The sequence below is a fragment of the Citrus clementina genome, unplaced genomic scaffold, assembly GCF_000493195.1.
Source record: "Citrus clementina cultivar Clemenules unplaced genomic scaffold, Citrus_clementina_v1.0 scaffold_4, whole genome shotgun sequence".
Taxonomy (NCBI): Eukaryota; Viridiplantae; Streptophyta; class Magnoliopsida; order Sapindales; family Rutaceae; genus Citrus; species Citrus x clementina.
This window is the reverse complement of record NW_006262274.1, coordinates 18,456,472-18,475,202: the sequence shown is the minus strand read 5'-3', so window position 1 is coordinate 18,475,202 and position 18,731 is coordinate 18,456,472. Positions and strand designations below refer to the sequence as shown.

The 18,731-nt window shown below is 36.6% G+C and overlaps 1 protein-coding gene across 2 annotated transcripts; it reads left to right on the top strand.

Annotated features, from left to right (window-relative positions):
• The first annotated feature begins 2,096 nt into the window (after positions 1–2,096).
• Positions 2,097–18,704, top strand: LOC18044802 (MAP3K epsilon protein kinase 1). 2 transcript variants are annotated; one of them, XM_006437460.2, is made up of 24 exons: positions 2,098–2,498; positions 2,914–3,048; positions 3,247–3,267; positions 3,679–3,752; positions 3,845–3,935; positions 4,030–4,113; positions 4,982–5,083; positions 6,711–6,842; positions 7,099–7,170; positions 8,348–8,451; positions 9,143–9,245; positions 9,906–10,310; positions 10,637–10,978; positions 11,072–11,116; positions 11,887–12,066; positions 12,170–12,253; positions 13,210–13,301; positions 13,390–13,473; positions 13,996–14,885; positions 15,370–15,758; positions 15,849–15,983; positions 16,510–16,916; positions 17,336–17,450; positions 18,138–18,704. In XM_006437460.2, the coding sequence occupies exons 1-24, from the start codon at positions 2,439–2,441 to the stop codon at positions 18,312–18,314; spliced, it is 4,323 nt and encodes a 1,440-aa protein (XP_006437523.1). In that variant the 5' UTR covers positions 2,098–2,438; the 3' UTR covers positions 18,315–18,704. The 2 variants fall into 2 exon arrangements, with proteins under 2 accessions (XP_024042488.1, XP_006437523.1); XM_024186720.1 differs by lacking the exon at positions 6,711–6,842 and having other exon boundaries at positions 2,097–2,498.
• Positions 18,705–18,731: the final 27 nt, after the last annotated feature.

The window sequence follows — 18,731 nt, the reverse complement described above, 5'->3', positions numbered from 1 at the left end:
TCACAATAAATTTTGTAGTTTCTAGCATATTGGATGTCTCTGGCAATTTTTCATGCCTTTTTATGTAATCATTGTAGGCTATTTCAGCATCCAACAAAGATTTATAAGATTTATAAGAATTCCCTTTGAATCTAGTTACTTGCATCTGGCATTCAAGCCAAGAATTGTATATGCCCGGCTTTCGTCATTTGAAAACAACATAATGGCTTTGAGTAGGCATTTGAATTCTACATTGGAAAAATTTAGATAAAATATTATCACAAATAAATATTCTAGACATTTATGCTAAGAAACTCCTAATGATAATATATATTGATATGCAATACAGGGAAGTAAGACTCTAAAATTTTTATGGACTTTGTTGATTTCCTTGCCCTGCACTTACATTGATCTTATGGACTTTCAGTCGACCATCTCTATTATAACCAAATTTTTATCTAATAATGGCTTCAAACAGTCAATCAAAATAAATGTAATAAGTCACGTAACTTAAGATTGAAATTGAACTGATTATTATGTTCTTCCCAATGTACGCCAATATGATTTTTTTTTTCCAGAAAAAAGTGACTAGTCTTCAACTCTCAATATATTGTATATTAAGAATAGAAATTTATAATTTGAATATAACAATAGAAATTTAAGTTGTGCTATAATAGAATTGACCACAAGAATTCCACAGACAAAATAATTTCAATGAGAATGATTTGAAGCATATATTATTCAAAGCTTGTCAGAAGAAACAAGTCTATTCGTAGCAGGAAAAAGAAAAACTAAAAGTAACAACAAATGCAAGAAATACAGCTCCCAGAAGTAGAAAAACAATTTGGGAAATTATTTAAGGCAAAATAAATTATATATGGAAATTCTAGTTGCTAAATTATTCTTGCATCAAATAGTAATAAAAGGTAACAACAATTTAATGGTTAATTTTATGGGGACAGGAGAATAAAGATTTTCAGGAATAATTACCTTTTCATAGCAAAAATGAAAATTAATTAGAGATAATTATCTTTTATATCAAAAGTGCAGCTTTTTTATTTTTTTAATATATCATCAGTGTGACAAATCGCAGTAAAAGATTAATAGAATTCAGAAAAGATTAATTAGAAAAGGGATTATCTATTCAGCACCCATTACTAGTTGATACACAAAGATGATCTCAAATTGTTAATCGGTAGCACTGAGAATTGAAATAAGCTTGAATTGAACATGCTTACGGAAGAAATGCTCACACTGTCAATCTCAAAATTTCATCATCCACAAGATAAAAAAAAAAAAAAAGAGAAATGCTTACAGATGGGTCACTGCAACTACAACAGCAAGCAACAACTAGAAGTCTCCAAAACAGCGATGTCGTAGATGAAGAAGAGTTGATCGTGTCCGTTGTAGATTTGGGTTGGGCGAGAACAAGAAGCGGTTGTCGTCCGGTAACGAAGCAAGTGGGGCTGGGCGAGAAAAAAAGAAAAAAGAAGGGGCTCGGCGAGAACAAGAAGCGGCTGTCGTCCAGGGGGAGTCCGGTAATGAAGCAAATGGAGGGGGAGTAAAATGAGTGGTGGACGTCGTCTGGTAACGAAGCAAATGAGGCTGGGCGAGCAAAAAAAAAAAGAAGGGGCTCGGCGAGAATAAGAAGCGGTTGTCATCCAGGGGGAGTCCGGTAACGAAGTAAATGGAGGGGGAGTAAAATGAGTGGCGGGAGAGTAAACTAAGGAAAAGAAAATGAGTGGTTGGAGAGGGGGGCAGAAATGACCAGCTTTCCATTCTTTTCTTTTTTTATTTCTTGTGGATCCACGCAAGACTAAAAGAAGCATAACTCAACGCGTGAAACGACAATTGAACGCTGCGTTTCTGTCGTCTTTTTATCTTCTTTGAGTTCGTATATCATTCGTTTTAAGAAATGAAATAAAAAATTTAAGTTAAAATAATCTATTCATTATAATATTATTAAACATAAAAGAAAATAGGCGGTAAAACTTCCGAATGATAACCCGACTACCGGAGCATCCGAAGTGGATCGGGGCCAGTGGCCACGCCACGCACGCCAAATATTGGATGATATGGTATAATAAATATTGTTGTAATTGACACGAAAAGACAACTGTGTCTCCAAATCAAAAGCTCAGACAATAATTTTTACACCCTGTTAAACAATTAATAATTCTTTAATGCCATTACTGTCAATTACATTTCCATTTATTTGCATAACGCACCAATTGCCTCTCACTTTCTCTTTCTTTTTTTCCTTTTTAAACATTTTTCTTTTTCCTTTTCTGGCCGGAGAGACAGCTCTGGTCATTGCTTTCCCGCCGGAAAAATTCTCAATTCTCCCTCTTAAATATTTTCAGAAAAAAATGGAGTCTGTTTCTTGAAAGCAATCAATTCTCATTTTTCAGGAGAGAATAGATAGGGAGATATATACACGCAGTGAAAGGAAGAAAGAAATGTCTCGCCAGACGACGACGCCCGCTTTCCACAAATCCAAGACTCTTGACAACAAATACGTAAGCCCATTTCGTTAATTTTCAGTAATTCGATCGTCTCTTTTACTCTTTTGTTGAGATTAATTGTAGAACAAGAAGGGCTGGGTTGGGTTAGGGTTTTTGATTCTCTGTTTTGTTTGCATTTGAAGAAACTGTCTGTTGGTTTACAGTTGAGTGAATTATACTCTAGTGAAATGAATTGTGTGTGTTTCTTCATTTAGTTTTGGAGAACTTGAGTGAAAGAAAAGCCGTGATTGAAGTCAAATAATGTGCTATTGCTATGTTTGAGTAGTAAAAACCCTAGAATTGCAAGTTTATTTAAGTGACCCAAGTTAGGCGTTAGGGTTTTTGTTGGTTTTGCAATGTGAATTACTTGGACTGGAGTATTTGGAATTTGACTGTGTGGCTTTTGTTTGTCTGTCATTGTTTGGTTTAGATGCTTGGAGATGAGATTGGGAAAGGAGCTTATGGTCGTGTGTACAAAGGCCTGGATTTGGAGAATGGAGACTTTGTTGCAATTAAACAAGTTTCGTTGGAGAATATTGCTCAAGAAGACCTCAATATTATAATGGTTTGGTTCCTTATTTTCTCTGAAATGTGTTTTTGGTCTTTACACTTCCTAAGTTGGTGCTTTTTTTCATATTTTTTGCTTGGTACATCTTGCATTTTTGGAAATTATACTGCTTCTGGTTCTCTTATTTATAACATTGCCTGACTTGTTGCCATTTTCCTGTGCGTGCTGCTTTTGGGGGATTCATCAACATTCCAGCAAGAGATTGATTTATTGAAGGTAGCTTTCTTCCACTGTTTTTATTCTTCATTCAAGTGCTTTTTTCCTCTTTGTTTTTTCTAATTTTTCTTGTTATACTCTGACATATGCTTTGCCAATGCCAAACTGCATTCGCCTCTTGGTCAGCACCTGAAGGATTTGTATTAATCTTAAAGGAGTAACTCATTTAGATATGCTGAAATTGTTGGAAGTTAGTTTCGCAATAAACAGTGACCAATTATACCTTGTGAGAAAAAGCTGACTGGGCTGTCTTGTCTGTTAATTGTTTTGCCACTGGATTTGGATCCTCTGACAGCCCTTTGGTTTTGTCTTATGAAGTAATGGACCAAGACCGTTTTATGTTGTCCTTTGGAGTAATGTGTGTTCTCAACATTTTCATTCATACTATTTAAGTACAAATTTCTCTTACAGAATCTGAACCACAAAAATATTGTGAAATATCTCGGGTCATTGAAGACAAGGAGTCACCTTCACATAATTCTTGAGTAAGTAAGGCATAGTGATGAAGAACATTTAATCATGGTATTTCTTGAAATGGAGCCGAAAAAGCTTATGCTGTAGTTTTTGTATGCTGTAGGTATGTGGAGAATGGCTCTCTTGCAAATATTATTAAGCCAAATAAATTTGGGCCTTTTCCAGAATCGCTGGTGGCTGTTTACATTGCTCAGGTTTGTTCTTGTAGTTGCAGTTTATTGCTAATGGTTGGGGATTCAAGTTTCATCAGTCCATGATAATTATATATATATATATATATATATACAGGTGTTGGAGGGCTTGGTTTATCTTCATGAACAAGGTGTTATCCATAGGGATATTAAAGGTGCAAACATATTGACAACCAAAGAGGTAATTTGAATTTTTTTGTTCTTGTTGTATTAGCAAGAGTAATTTATACACATGCAGGTTGTGCTTATTCACTATATTGCATGAAATGGTAACTTACCCAAAAGTCATTTAATCTTATAATGCGATTTTATTCCACTTCACACCTCAAATACTTTTATGGTAAAAGGGGAAGGGGAGGGGGGGGGGGCTCACACATGGTCTTGTGGTATTATTTAATGTCAACAGGAACTTTTTACATGAGTGTATTGATAGTTGTGAAAATTTACTATTGTTCGGGTACGGGTTGTGCTTTGAGTTATCATGAAAAATTAATTTGTGACTTGTCATTGCTCTGTTAGTAGATGGATGGTGAGGAAATGAACTCAAGTGCTTATGGACTAGCATTGACCACAGGTGGCTGAGGGGAATGATTGTTAGGTTTTCTCATGTTTGGTCTTATGTTATCAGTTTAATGCGGTTATTTGGCTTTATTAGTAACACATAACAGTGTCTTTATGAGTGTGTGTTCTTGTGGCTTAATGAAGAAGTGATTCATGGTGGTGAGCATTAAAATCATTGCTGATGTAGCTGATTCTGACTAAGCCAATCTGATTGAACAAATAATTGGAGATTTTCTTATTTATTTTATAAATCCAGTGGATAGTCTGTTTAACTAAGTCTGATCACTGCAGTATATTTTTTTTTACCTTAAGTCAATCAAACTTTTGTTGTTTGTAGAAATTGATTGTTTGTTAGCCCTCACCTAATACATCTGTTTGTTTAAGTGTGCTCTGTTATTCCAGCCATGTGGCTTGCATGATTATAAAATCTCCAGCATTTCAAGGTTCCTTTCTGTGAAGTATTAACTTTACCTAATTGATGCTTTTAGGGTCTTGTGAAACTTGCTGATTTTGGTGTTGCCACAAAATTAACTGAGGCTGATGTTAACACACATTCTGTTGTTGGAACACCATATTGGATGGCCCCTGAGGTACGTCTTTTGTCTTTTAATTTATTATTTTTATATTATTATTATTATTTGCATCATAGATTTATGGCCATTGTTGCTTTCTTTCTATTTTCAAATTTCCCTTTTTTTATCCCAGATGAGGTTCTATCAATAGTTGCCACCATTCAAGGTGCATGTGACGCTGAATTTAGAATTGTTTCAAAAGAATATATGTTTCTAGGCAGAAGATTTCTAAATCGAAATTGTGGATTCATTTTAGAACTATTTGATCTGGTTGGAAGAGTATTTGAGAAGCATGAGTGTTTGTGACAGGTAGGATATACGTCCAGTTTCCTCCTATGGTATTTGTGTACAATTTGTAACAGATTCATTTGTGAGGATAAGATGCTTTTTTTGAACTTTTTATTTTATCTTCCTTCTTTTCCCTTATAGTATAAGAAAAATCAGACACTTTTATTAATAAGAAAACACAAGTCACAAAGAAGATGGGTCATTAGTCCACCATAAAGGTTTTGAGGAAAACAACAAAAACCAAAAATCATAAATCTCGAGCCAATGCAGCATTTCCGTTGTACCTTACAGATTTTACATGATGGAGTTTCGTAGGTTATTCTAGTGGCTGGGTTCCATTATTTGTTGAGACATTGTGCAGTTGCGGGAGATTAAAAAACGATGGTTATAAAGAGACGTATTGTTTTCTTGATATTTTGTATAATTTGGCATGAAAGGAATAATGAACTCTGAAGATGCTCGATAAGAAGAGGGTGGGGGGGGGGGGGGGTGAATTTTAAATGATATAAAGCTTGGGTTTAACGCCTTCTTGAGCTTAGATTAGAATGGGGTTTCCAGGAGTCTCTTTGTTCTTCATATGTGCACATCGGTATGCTGTTTTGTTTTAGCTGATTTTTGTGCTCAATTGCGCTTGTAACGCTTTATTTTATTATCGCTGTTCTTTATAATTGTATTATAAAGAAACATATAGATTCTTGTTTGGATGTAAGATATTTGCATTTTCATTCAGTCTGGTCAACTGCCTGACCAGCTCTTTAGCTCATCTCTTGTCAACACTAGTACTTGAAGTCTTTGTAGTTGAGGCCATTCTAAATGAGAGCTAAATCCTATTTTTGTTTTGTATGTATGGGCATTCTTCTCTTCTATCCTCTTTCCGTAGAAATTTCTAACTAAGACTGTAGCTTGGATAAGGATGAATGCTTGATTGCATGAATCTCATCCAGGTGAAACTTCTCTTGGTGTGAGACTGTGGCTTACTACTCATTGCTTAAAATCTGTTGCTTGCTGCGAAAGAACGCAGAACTGATAATCCCATTGTAATAAAGCTTGGGAAGGTCTCAATTCCTAAAATGGTTTTTAAAAATGAAAACCATAGTCTACCTAAAACTTGATTATTTTCTTTTTCTTGACTGCAACGTTTGGTTTCAGTAGCATAGTTCAAATATAAAAATAGCTGTATGCAACACGAATTTGTTTTAGGTGTGGTGATCAGTTGCATATCTATCAAGTGTGAAGTAGTCTATTTTTGCTCCATTAGTTTGCCACAATTGTCTCTGCTGTGACTTTTAAAGTAGTTAAAATAAACAACTTAGATATGTGTTGGTATCTGGGGATCATGAACTAAAAAATGTTGCAGGTGATTGAGATGTCTGGGGTTTGTGCTGCTTCTGACATTTGGAGTGTTGGCTGCACTGTGATTGAACTTCTCACGTGTGTGCCACCTTACTATGAGCTCCAGCCTATGCCTGCTCTATTCCGTATTGTTCAGGTTTGATCAATAGTTTCTTCATTGAAAATCATTGGTTTCTTAGGACGAGGAAGCAATGCTTCCTTTACCTCCTGGAGTTACCTTTTCAGTTTTCTTTGCTTAGTTTCTTTTTCTAAGAAACTTTCTCTCCTCCTGAATGCTCTGTGAACCATGTTCTGTTAGATTTGTACTATGTTATTATTATGGTTAAGTTGCTTTGTAGCAATAATGAAAAAGTACATTTATTTCTCTCCCTTTTTGTTTTTAATCATTTCAGGATGAGCGTCCTCCAATACCTGATAGCCTATCCCCTGACATCACCGACTTTTTACGTCAGTGCTTTAAGAAGGTAAAGTGTAAGATAAATCAAGTCCTAATATTGTCATTTTCAATCATTGCTGAAGGTTGTTCCTATCTATGGGATAAAAGAGAATTAGCTATGTGTGTTGTTAAGAGCATTGCTATAATATGGAACATTACTGGTTGCTGTGTTGCCAAGTTGCTAGCCTGATATGTAATACATCGGTCACGGCATGGGTTAAGATCAATTTGAGACCTTGCATTTGTGCAGGCTTTGAATAACCTAACTGGCTCTTTAAATATAGACTGCTTTCAGGGTATCACGAGTGTAAAAAGAATTCCAATCAGCTAATGTAACTGTCATTAAGATTTTGAGATGATAGCTTGGAGAAGGCACCATCCAGTATCCTCCTTGCACATCTTTTGTTAAGAACATTGTTGTAATAGAAAATTGCTTTTTTTTCTTTTGATTCTTTCAGCCCCTAAAGGGGCAGCCTAGTTGGCTGAGGGCTTGGTATCTTGTGTTCAATCCTTCTGATGAGCTTAAAATTCCAGCCTTTGTTGTCTCATTGGTCACGGGGTTGGGGTGCACGACTGACCCCCAGTTTAGGGTCTGGCCACAGCGGACCCATGTTCCTGGTCTGTGCAGGAGTCTAGGTATCCCCCCCCCCCCCCCCAAAAAAAAAAAAATCATTCTAATGATATCATGCATAAGGCGTAAATACATAGCATGTATTTTGGGCACATAAATTTTTTAAGTTTCCTAATTTCACATGAATTAATATTAATGTATTTGGAAATTGCGTACAAAGATGATCTTGCCAATTAACTCTTAAAAAGTTAGCTTTTACTGTAAACATCAATCAAATCGAAGCAACAGCTTTAAGCAACAAGCGATCTGAAAAGGTGTATGATCCACTGTCTTTCAATTTCTTTTGGACATGAAAACATGTTCTTACAATGTAGAACTCTCTCTTACTCATGCTATCAACCATGGTAGAACCTTGCAGATTCTTTGATTTTGTGTTTGGATAGTTGATGGTATACAAAACTTGATTATGAAGCTTCTAGATTTGCATATATAACCATGGTTTTTAATTGTTGTTCATGGAAAAAGATGAATTAGCCCATAATATGGAGTGGAATTATCATTTGTTTCTGTGATGTGTATTATATATAGCTATCTCCACCATTATTTAAATATGACATATTGTTGATTTTTCCAGGATGCTAGACAGAGGCCTGATGCAAAGACTTTGCTTTCTCACCCATGGATACAGAACTGTAGGCGTGCACTGCAGTCTTCTCTTCGTCACAGTGGAACAATGAGGTAGATATTACTAATCGATGTATTTTCTGTTTGGATCGTTTGTGAAAGGATTCGAAATGCTTGATGCATTTATTAGCATTGCTGTCCTTTATATGTATGGTCACTTGTGTAGACAAGCTTTGATTGACTTCAATCTACATGCTACTTTTTAGTCCTCTTTTCATGTTTCCTGTTGTTTAAGAGCTTTGTGGTCCAGATTATAAATTCACACTTTCTCACATTGCATTTCTTTAGATTTGGAGAGATTATAGACCTTTTCAGTTTTACATCCTTCACTTTTCCACTATTTTTTAACAATGCTGGTACCGTCTGTGGCATTAGTGTGTATGGAATTGTTGCATAATGTCCACGTACTATATTCAAATACTCTCTTGCAGGATTTTATTGACTTTTCTTCTTGTTGGGTTTGTTGCACGAAATGATACAATCCTTGATTAAGAGATTTAATGCATGGGAATCAGTTTCCTATAAGGTCTTTATTACTAGGTCATTCTTAAAGGCCTAGCTTGAATGCTAAAATAGATGTAGCCATTGCTGTGTTAACTTGTGATTAATTTATTTTTTCCTACACTGGAGAAGTTTTTGCTCCTTTTTTAAGCTGTCTGTCTAGCGTTCCTGGTGTTGTGCATTATTGTACTCCTGTTTTTGTTATTGTATGCTACCTCATTAAAAATGCCTTTCATTTGATCAGAAATGTAGAGGAAAATGGCTCAGCAGATGCAGAAATTCCTAGCGAAGATAATCAAAGTGCCGGTGAAAGCCTTTCAGCACCGAAAGCTGAAGCATTTGAAACGGTGGGAGTATTTAAACTTGGACTTTTTTGTGATGCAACTAAGTACCCTTTTGTCATATTATGGAAACTGAACTGATTGCCTTAGCAAGAGAACTTTGAATATATAAAATTTAAAATATACAAAAATAGCAGTTCTGCAATGATTGATATTGTATTCTCTGATTTTTTGATATGAGACAATAATAACTTCATTGAAATAGTTTAAAGTACTAGAAGTGTGTAATGGAACAGTTATCCACAAAAAAATGGAAAAAAAAAATATAGGGAAAGATATCAAAGCTATGTAATATGTAACAGTGAACATTACCCAAAAATGTATTTTCACCTCCAAAATACCGCATACTCTTGTGCAGGACCGATTAAAATCTATACTACATGGTTATCACCCAAAAATCTATTTTCACCTTCAATATACCACCCACTCCGGTGTAGTACTGATCAAATCTCCACAATAAGATTCCCATAACTCCTTAGAAACTGAAGTCCTAAGTGAAGCTAAAAGGTGAACTTTGTTCCATAAGCAATCAATATTTTTGTCTCTTGATTCCTTGATTTAAGATACTGTACATGTGCCACTCTTCATTCTCTAGTCTTTAATTTAAGGTGATGGAATAGATTAGTCTTCTTATTTCGTTGATGACTTGGATCACTGAACTTTCAGGGCTCTAGGAAAGAGCTATTGTCACCCGCAGCCACTCATTTGAGCAAATCTGACAAGGAACATTCATCAAATGGTAATCTTGCTGAAGAAAGAGTAGAAAATCCAGAAGATGAACCTCTATCGGATCAAGTTCCTACCTTAGCAATTCATGAGATGTCATTAGTACAAACTGGATCTGGCAGATTGCCTTCTAATAAAATAACAGCTACAAATGATCAATCTCAGCTTCAGGAGATAACAAATACCAGTGATAAGGATGAAATGCTAATCAATGGCGAGACTCAGTCTCCTGAATCAAGACGGAAGAATTTAGATAGTAAACATGGAGGGAAAGGAACTTCTATCAGCGTTGACAATAAATCCTTTGGTTTTTGTCCAAGAACTGATAATAATAGTCTGCAAAAGGTAATTTTACCTTAACCTGTTTTTTCATGAGTTTCTTGTATGTATGCATGCAATCATATCTAAGTTGGAAATGGTGAAGGACAGAGTGCCAAATGGCCTATGGTCCTACGAACCTGTCCCCTCCCAATAACAATTTATTCATTAAGAAAGTGATACTGAGTGATCGTGCTTCTGGTGTTCGTTCTTTTCTCTGTCCTCTTTTTTGATAACTTGATGGTGAAGTCTGGCAGTGGTTTATCTAAGTCCTGCAGTTAGGTCTACCTTGGAGTTTAATCATTGTTTCAGAAAGAAAATCTAATGGATCTGTGTTATTTCCGTTACCAAAGGCTGTAAAGACATCAGCAACCCTAGGAGGGAACGAGCTGAGTAGATTCAGTGACACTCCCGGGGATGCTTCATTGGATGATTTATTTCATCCATTGGAGAAAAGCCTGGAGGATCGGGCAGCTGAAGCTTCAACATCGGCATCTGCATCTGCATCACATGTGAACCAAAGCCATGCAGCTGTGGCTGATACTGGCAAGAACGACCTGGCTACAAAATTAAGAGCAACAATTGCTCAGAAACAGATGGAGAATGAAATGGGGCAGACAAATGGTAGTGGTGGAGACCTGTTTCGCCTAATGATAGGCGTTCTGAAGGACGATGTGATTGACATTGATGGATTGGTATGTTTGAAATATTGAGTTCATGTGGAACACATGTTCTCTGCGATGGTCTGACATTATTTCTCTTATTGCTTTTTTGTCCTTTCTTCTCAGGTTTTCGATGAAAAATTGCCTGCAGAAAACCTTTTTCCTCTACAGGTACCCAGCATTTCTTAACTATAAGCACCCTTGAGAGATTTGCTATCAATGTTTTCTGGAATCAACTAGTGTGCACTTTATAGACTTTGTCATGGAAGTTTTATGAGTGTCCTGTGTATCATCTCTCTGTTGGTTGTAAGATGGTTTATATAACCCTCTTCAAGAGAAATTATTTTCGAGGCAGTTAAGCTTACCAGTTCTGTTGTACTTCCTGAGTTTAATAATGTTCTGTCCTGCAATTTACCCTGTAACAATTCCAATAACATTAAAGCCCTTTCAGATTTCTGATTTTTGTAAATGGGACCCAACTTGTCCTGATATTTATGGTGTAAGTTACTGTTTTTGGTTTTCAATCAGCTAATGTGTCCCAATTTCCTACTGGTTTGTACTGATGGGAAACCACCTACATTTATATCATCTGGAAAATTTGCCTCTTTGTTGCGATCAGCCCCTCTTGACCAGTACATTTGAATCTTCAAGTCTCTTGCTTTTTAGTAATTTCTGCCCATTATCAAAACATACGATCGGCCCCTCTTGACCAGTATATTTGAATCTTCAAGTCTTTTGCTTTTTAGTCATTTCTGCCCATTATCAAAACATACGATCGGCCCCTCTTGACCAGTATATTTGAATCTTCAAGTCTTTTCCTTTTTAGTAATTTCTGCCCATTATCAAAAGATGTTGCAGATTTAGACTATGAAATCTTATTATGTTTCTGCAATTTTCTATAATAGGCAGGTTTTAAAGTTTTTTATAATTTTTCTTTGTAGGCTGTTGAATTTAGCAGATTAGTTGGTTCTTTAAGGCCAGATGAATCGGAAGATGCAGTTGTGTCGGCCTGTCAGAAACTTATTGCTATCTTTCACCAGCGTCCTGGACAGAAACAATTTTTTGTTACCCAGCATGGTTTGCTCCCTCTAATGGAATTGCTTGAACTTCCTCAGACTCGTGTATGTCCACGATTCAAAACTTTGTGGACTTTTTGAAATTTTTTATTCATATTGTCAGTCAGGCAGAAAGCTTTTAGTACATTAATATTCCTTGTGATTGCAGGTTATATGTTCTATTCTTCAACTGATAAACCAGATTGTAAAAGATAACTCTGATTTCCAGGAAAATGCTTGCCTTGTTGGTCTGGTAAGAAGTATGTCCATTCAAGTTCTTTTGTTCTGAAGTGGATATTTTGTAGAGCCCACTTGTTAATGATTGTTTTCAATAAGGCCGTCTTTTTCTTTTGTAAGTAGATCTCTCGTTCTCTTCCTACTGTAAAGCTCTCTGTATACAATATTTTCTTTCATGTTTGAAAAAGAATACTGCCAAGCACTGTAAAATTGAGTGGTTCCTGAAAATGTGGCCGGCTTTATATAAAAGTTTTGCAGTTGAATTTGGTCTTTTCTAATTGTTTATTATAATCTTCCTGTTAAGTAGATCTCATTGATTTGAGAGAAAATAAAGAATTAGAAAGGTCGAGTGGATGTTTACAAATGTGGAAAACCTTGGCAGAATGGAAAAGATGATGCCATAACAGGAGGAAGCAAAAAATTCTGTAAGCTCACTGTGTATTTTAGACAACACCTTAAGACCTTGTAGCAAAACGAACCTCAAGAAGACCTAACTAGGAATTCGTTTGCAATTCAGATAACTGAATAGCAAAGATGTAATGTGGGACACCTTGGAGATGGAAGTCCAGAGGTGTGCCAGAATTTGGGTTTGTCCCAGAAGCAGTTCACTTGCATTTCACTAGCTTCTTAATACTGTATGTTTGTGTTTCTTGCGAAATCACCTAGGAAAGAGCCAAGACAAAGCAATGTAATAAAAAATCTTGGGTTTCTCTCAATTCTCAGAAGCCATAATATCCTTCATAATAAGAGAACTAATGGGCCCGGTACAGCCTCCATTTGTTTGTAACATACTTGGGCAGAACATTGGGAGTGATACAGTGCCGTTTTTCACTACTGTAATATCAATAGTAATACTTAGATCTTTGATTCACGTAATATCTATTGTGTTTCTATCTTGTTGTCCTTATTAAGATCTCTAGGCTAGACTTCTCTTTATACTAGATTTATACTAATTTTTGAGCTGTTGAACAGATCCCTGTAGTGATGGGCTTTGCAGTACCTGATCGTCCCCGGGAAGTTCGTATGGAGGCAGCTTATTTTTTGCAGCACCTTTGCCAGTCAAGGTTTCGAGTTTCTCCTTTCTGTGGTTGTAATGTCTTGCTTCTATTTTATTTGAAAAAAGGATTAGGCCATCTGTCTCCTTCTATGCAGCTCCTTGACATTGCAAATGTTCATAGCTTGTCGTGGAATACCTGTTTTGGTGGGTTTTCTAGAGGCTGACTATGCAAAGTACAGGTTTGTCATTCCTTTGGCGTCAATGTGACAATTCTTGTGATCATATACCCTTGAATTGAAATGAATTTCAGAAGTTACCATATTCTCTTTGCAAGGGAGATATCCTATATTAGTCGAAACAAGTGTACTTTGTGGAGTACATAGACAACGTTCCATAACACTGTAAAAAATGCTCTAAGATGGTTTCCTAATTAAACATACCCCCCCCCCCCCCCAAAAAAACACCAAAAAAAAAAAAAGAGCCTTGAAGATTCATTTTCAGTTGAACTACTACGTTTTGCATCATGATCATATTTCACAGAAACTGAATAATTTTAGCTATTAACATGAGCATTTATATTACCAATATGCTAGGTGTTACATAGGCTTCGAGCTGATGATGATATTTCAATGAATTTTATTTGTTTTTGTGAAAACACCCTCCTTCCCACTGTGGAGTGTCATTTGCCTTCTAATTATCTTGCTTGATTTACTTGTCTTCCTTTTATGATAGAAAAAACTGATTACAAACTTCATATCCAGGGAAATGGTTCACCTAGCTATTGACGGAATGTGGCAGGTCTTTAAGCTTCAACGATCAACTCCAAGGAACGACTTCTGTCGTATTGCTGCGAAGAACGGGATATTGCTTAGGCTTATCAACACTCTTTATAGCTTGAATGAAGCAACTCGACTAGCTTCAATATCTGTTGGGGGTGGATTTCCGGGAGATGGGTTAGCTGAACGACCACGTTCTGGTCAATTAGACTTTGGCCATCCTATATTCACTCAAAGTGAGACACCACTCCCTTTAACTGATCAAGCTGATGGTGTCAAAGTTAGGCATGGAATGATTGATCATCCCTTATCAACCGGGACACAAGAACCTTCACGAGCTTCGACTTCACATTCCCAGAGGTCAGATGTCAATCAGTCAGAACCCCGGTTTCTTGCCACAGACAATGACAGATCTCAATCTCCCAATGGAGTTTTGGATGCTACAGTTGCTTCTAAATTGTCAGATTCAACTTTGTTGGAAAAAAATGCTAATTTAGCCACCAAGGAACCTTCAGTGACTATGTCTAAAGAACGAGACCTGGATCGATGGAAGTTTGATCCTTCTCGAACAGAAATTGACCTCAGACAGCAGCGGATCGCTAGTGCTGTTAATAGAACGTCTACTGACAAGCCTCCAAAATCACCAGAAGGTGCATCCAATGGGTTTCCTACCACAACTACTCAGTCAGATCAAGTTCGTCCTCTGCTTAGCTTGTTGGAGAAAGAACCCCCTTCAAGGCATTTTTCTGGTCAGCTGGATTATGTACGTCATGTACCTGGGATGGAGAGACATGAAAGTATACTGCCCCTACTGCATGCATCTAACGACAAGAAAACAAATGGTGAACTAGATTTTCTGATGGCAGAATTTGCAGGTGATTGCTTTATTTTACTTCTTTCTGGGGTTTATTTTAAGCCAGTGCAAGTGGAATGAGAACTTGAGTATAATTCTGAGGAACTTATCTTCAGGAATTTGACTTAATATCGCAGAACATCTGTATTTTAGAGTGTGATTAGGTAGCGTCTAGACATTGAATTTTACATTAAACAGATATCTTCCTGTGTTCCTCTATGGCTATTTGGTTGGTTTTGTTAGAGGTAGTTCGGCAGAAACCAGTTCGAGTCTCGTGGAGGACTTTGTCTCTGTTTTCAACTTTAATTGGTCTAGCATGTAGAGCTGCCAAGAACCCCCCCCCCCCCAAAAAAAAACCAAAAAAAAACAATTTCATTGTCTATTTCCCTTATGTCTTGTTGTTCTGTTTTAATTACTTTTGACTTTTGTGGCATCAGTGTTTTCTTTTTGTTCTGGCTGATTTAATCTGGTTCCATTTAGGTTAAAAGATTCCTTTATGATTTCAGAGGTTTCTGGGCGTGGAAGAGAGAATGGAAATCTTGACTCTACACCTAAACTTTCACATAAGACAGCAACTAAGAAGATGGGAACACTATCATCTAATGAAGGAGCTGCATCCATGTCTGGGATTGTATCACAGACAGCATCAGGTGTACTTTCTGGTTCTGGTGTTCTCAATGCGAGACCAGGTAGTGCAACATCATCCGGTTTGCTATCCCATATGGTATCAACATTAAATGCAGATGTAGCACGGGAATACCTGGAAAAAGTGGCAGACTTGCTGTTTGAGTTTGCTCAAGCAGACACAACTGTGAAATCCTACATGTGTAGCCAAAGCTTGCTTAGCCGTCTTTTCCAGATGTTCAATCGAATAGAACCTCCAATTCTTTTGAAGGTACTGAAGAAAATGTATTTGATCTCTACTATTCATACTTTCCAAAATTGATGTAATGCTTCATAACCACATTCTTGTTTTTCATTTTAGATATTGAAGTGTATTAATCATTTGTCAACCGATCCAAACTGTTTAGAGAATCTTCAGCGGGCAGATGCAATCAAGTATTTAATCCCAAATCTCGATCTCAAAGATGGGCATCTTGTATCTCTGATACATAGCGAGGTTGGTGTTCCTAACATCGGAGTGACAATATAGCATTTGATGTTATAAATTGGATTTATGTGTACTTTGTATGTGTAGGTTCAGGTATGATAGTTTTATTATATGATTGTTTGTTATATATGATTGGTTTAGCAGCCTCTTATGAATTCAATTGGATGTACTTTATGCACTTGAGTTTTATTTCTTTCCATTTCTTTCCACACTTTCCCAAATTTCAGTAATTTAAAAAATAAGTAAAAAAAATTTCTGGAGCACCAAAATTTCATTTGTTAGTTAGGCAAAGTAAGCCTTCTTGCTATGGAAACTTACTCCATAGGACATTAGCTGCAGCTTGATTAGGACTTTAGCTTCACAGATGTAACTTATCTCTCTATGCAATAGCATATTATAAGTAGTTTCTCAACAATGTATATTTCTCTTATCCAAGTTTTGCCAGCGAATCAAGTTATTGAATTTGACTGACAACAAATTCTGATGTTCTCCATCAATTTCCTTTCTTCTTCTTTTTTCCCCTTTTGGTTTGAAGGTCCTCCATGCACTATTCAATCTGTGCAAGATCAATAAGAGGAGACAAGAACAAGCTGCTGAAAATGGAATCATTCCACACTTAATGCACTTTATCATGTCAGACTCTCCCTTGAAACAATATGCATTGCCTCTACTGTGTGATATGGCTCATGCGTCGCGCAATTCAAGGGAACAATTAAGGGCCCATGGAGGTTTGGATGTGTACCTGAACCTTCTTGAGAATGAGGTTTGGTCTGTGACAGCATTGGACTCAATTGCCGTTTGCTTGGCTCATGACAATGACAACCGCAAGGTGGAACAAGCGTTGCTGAAAAAGGATGCAGTTCAAAAGTTGGTGAAGTTCTTCCAAAGCTGTCCAGAACCACATTTTGTGCACATATTGGAGCCATTCTTAAAAATTATAACGTATGTGATATGAAGCCTGACCTTTTTAATTGATTCACTAAGTGGCTAGAGGATATTTTGATATATATTTATTCATACTCTTCGAAGATTGCCGTTATACTTTTCGATTGTGCATTTTAACTTTGTCTGTATAAAAACATCATAATGTCTTCTGACCCATTTAATTTCCAGATAGGATTGGATGACTGCATTGGTGTCTGATTTTGTCTATTACTTCAATTTTAAGTTTTCCTTGTCAGATGTATTGATATGCATGTGAAGAAGATTCTTTCATTTTCAGAAAGCTGTTTTATCTTTCCTCTTCATCTGTCTTGCCTTTATCCTCTAAACCTACTTGGAAAGGTTACATGCTGCAGAATAGTTCTCTTTCTGGTTTTAACTTATCAAAGTCTCACCAATGTGTTTCTTTTGGCATGCAGGAAATCATCCCGAATAAATACAACATTAGCAGTTAATGGTTTGACACCGTTGCTCATTGCCAGGCTGGACCACCAGGATGCTATAGCTCGTCTTAATTTGCTCAAACTAATTAAGGTAAGCGATATTTGCATTTTTCTTTGTCCCTATTTGATGTAATGCTGCACATGATACAGTTTGCCATTCAGTCTGTAGTAATGAGACAAAGGGGTGAACTGATGGTTTGTCATTCAGTCTGTAGTAATGGACTAATTGGGGTGAACTTAATGTTTTGACAAAAATTTTGTGGGCGCATTTGATAAGATCATTGATTGACCCTGTCCTTGGCACGAAAAAGGAAACTTCTTTCAATCATTCAAGTGTAATCAGGGATCGAGGGAACCACTAGTATTCATAAGGTCAAGAATTTGGGTGGGAAAAGGTGTCCTCTTTCCCAACTCTGTTTTCTTTCCTCTCTTTTTGGATATCATCTCCCAATGTTTCTTTATTTTGTAAAATTATAGTTGCTTCTGTCCTGTGGTGAAAGTCAAACCCTCATCTCTTGGTCAATTACTCTAAAAGATTGCCAATCTTTAGTACTTTCTGAAATCTGAGTTTTTCTAGTACTGAAATTCAAAAGGACTTCTGTAGCCGACTGTGTACTTTGAACTAGTGTTGGAGTTGGCAAGTTGGGTATTAATCTTGAATCGAATTTAGATTTATATCTTTTTGTTGAACAATAGTTGTCTTCACCATCGTTGCACTACGCATTATTTTTCTTCCATGACTATTATGAAGTGCTTACAATACAATTATTTTTGTAAGGCTGTATATGAACACCACCCTCGGCCAAAGCAATTGATTGTGGAGAATAATCTGCCGCAAAAACTTCAGAACTTAATCGAGGAACGTAGAGATGGGCAACGCTCTGGAGGCCAAGTTTTGGTGAAACAAATGGCTACATCGCTGCTTAAAGCACTTCATATCAACACCGTCCTGTAAATTCATGTCCGCATCTGTTCTGCTCCTGTGTATATTGGATTCAATAGGAAGGACTAATTTTGTTATTTTTTTAATAATTTATTTCAGTTTGCCTTTTCAGTTCATATAAGGTAATTTTCCCTTGGTTTTGATCCTCTTTCAAGTCTCCCCTATAGAATAGTGTGAAAGTAAAACATGCTTTGGGAATTTGCTTTTTGTTTCAATATTTTTGGGGTCCAGAGTGGTGCCCGTCTCTTTTTGCTTCGTGAGCCGCCTAGAATCAAGGTTGCTTTACTTTCTCTGTTTATAAGTTTTTCTAGTTGCTCATGGGAAAATATGACAATTTCCTGCTCAGTTGTGTAAAGTAAACATTCTGAAAACATCTAATATAACGTGTGATTCATTTCAAAAGCGCTGCAGTTTTGATAATCTTTGCTT

Bases quoted from the DNA above. Each gene is read 5' to 3' on its own strand.
- LOC18044802 (XM_006437460.2), top strand. From the start codon at position 2,439: ATGTCTCGCCAGACGACGACGCCCGCTTTCCACAAATCCAAGACTCTT. The intron at 4,114-4,981 runs GTAATTTGAATT...TGATGCTTTTAG, and splicing joins ACATATTGACAACCAAAGAG to GGTCTTGTGAAACTTGCTGA. The intron at 7,171-8,347 runs GTAAAGTGTAAG...TGATTTTTCCAG, and splicing joins TACGTCAGTGCTTTAAGAAG to GATGCTAGACAGAGGCCTGA.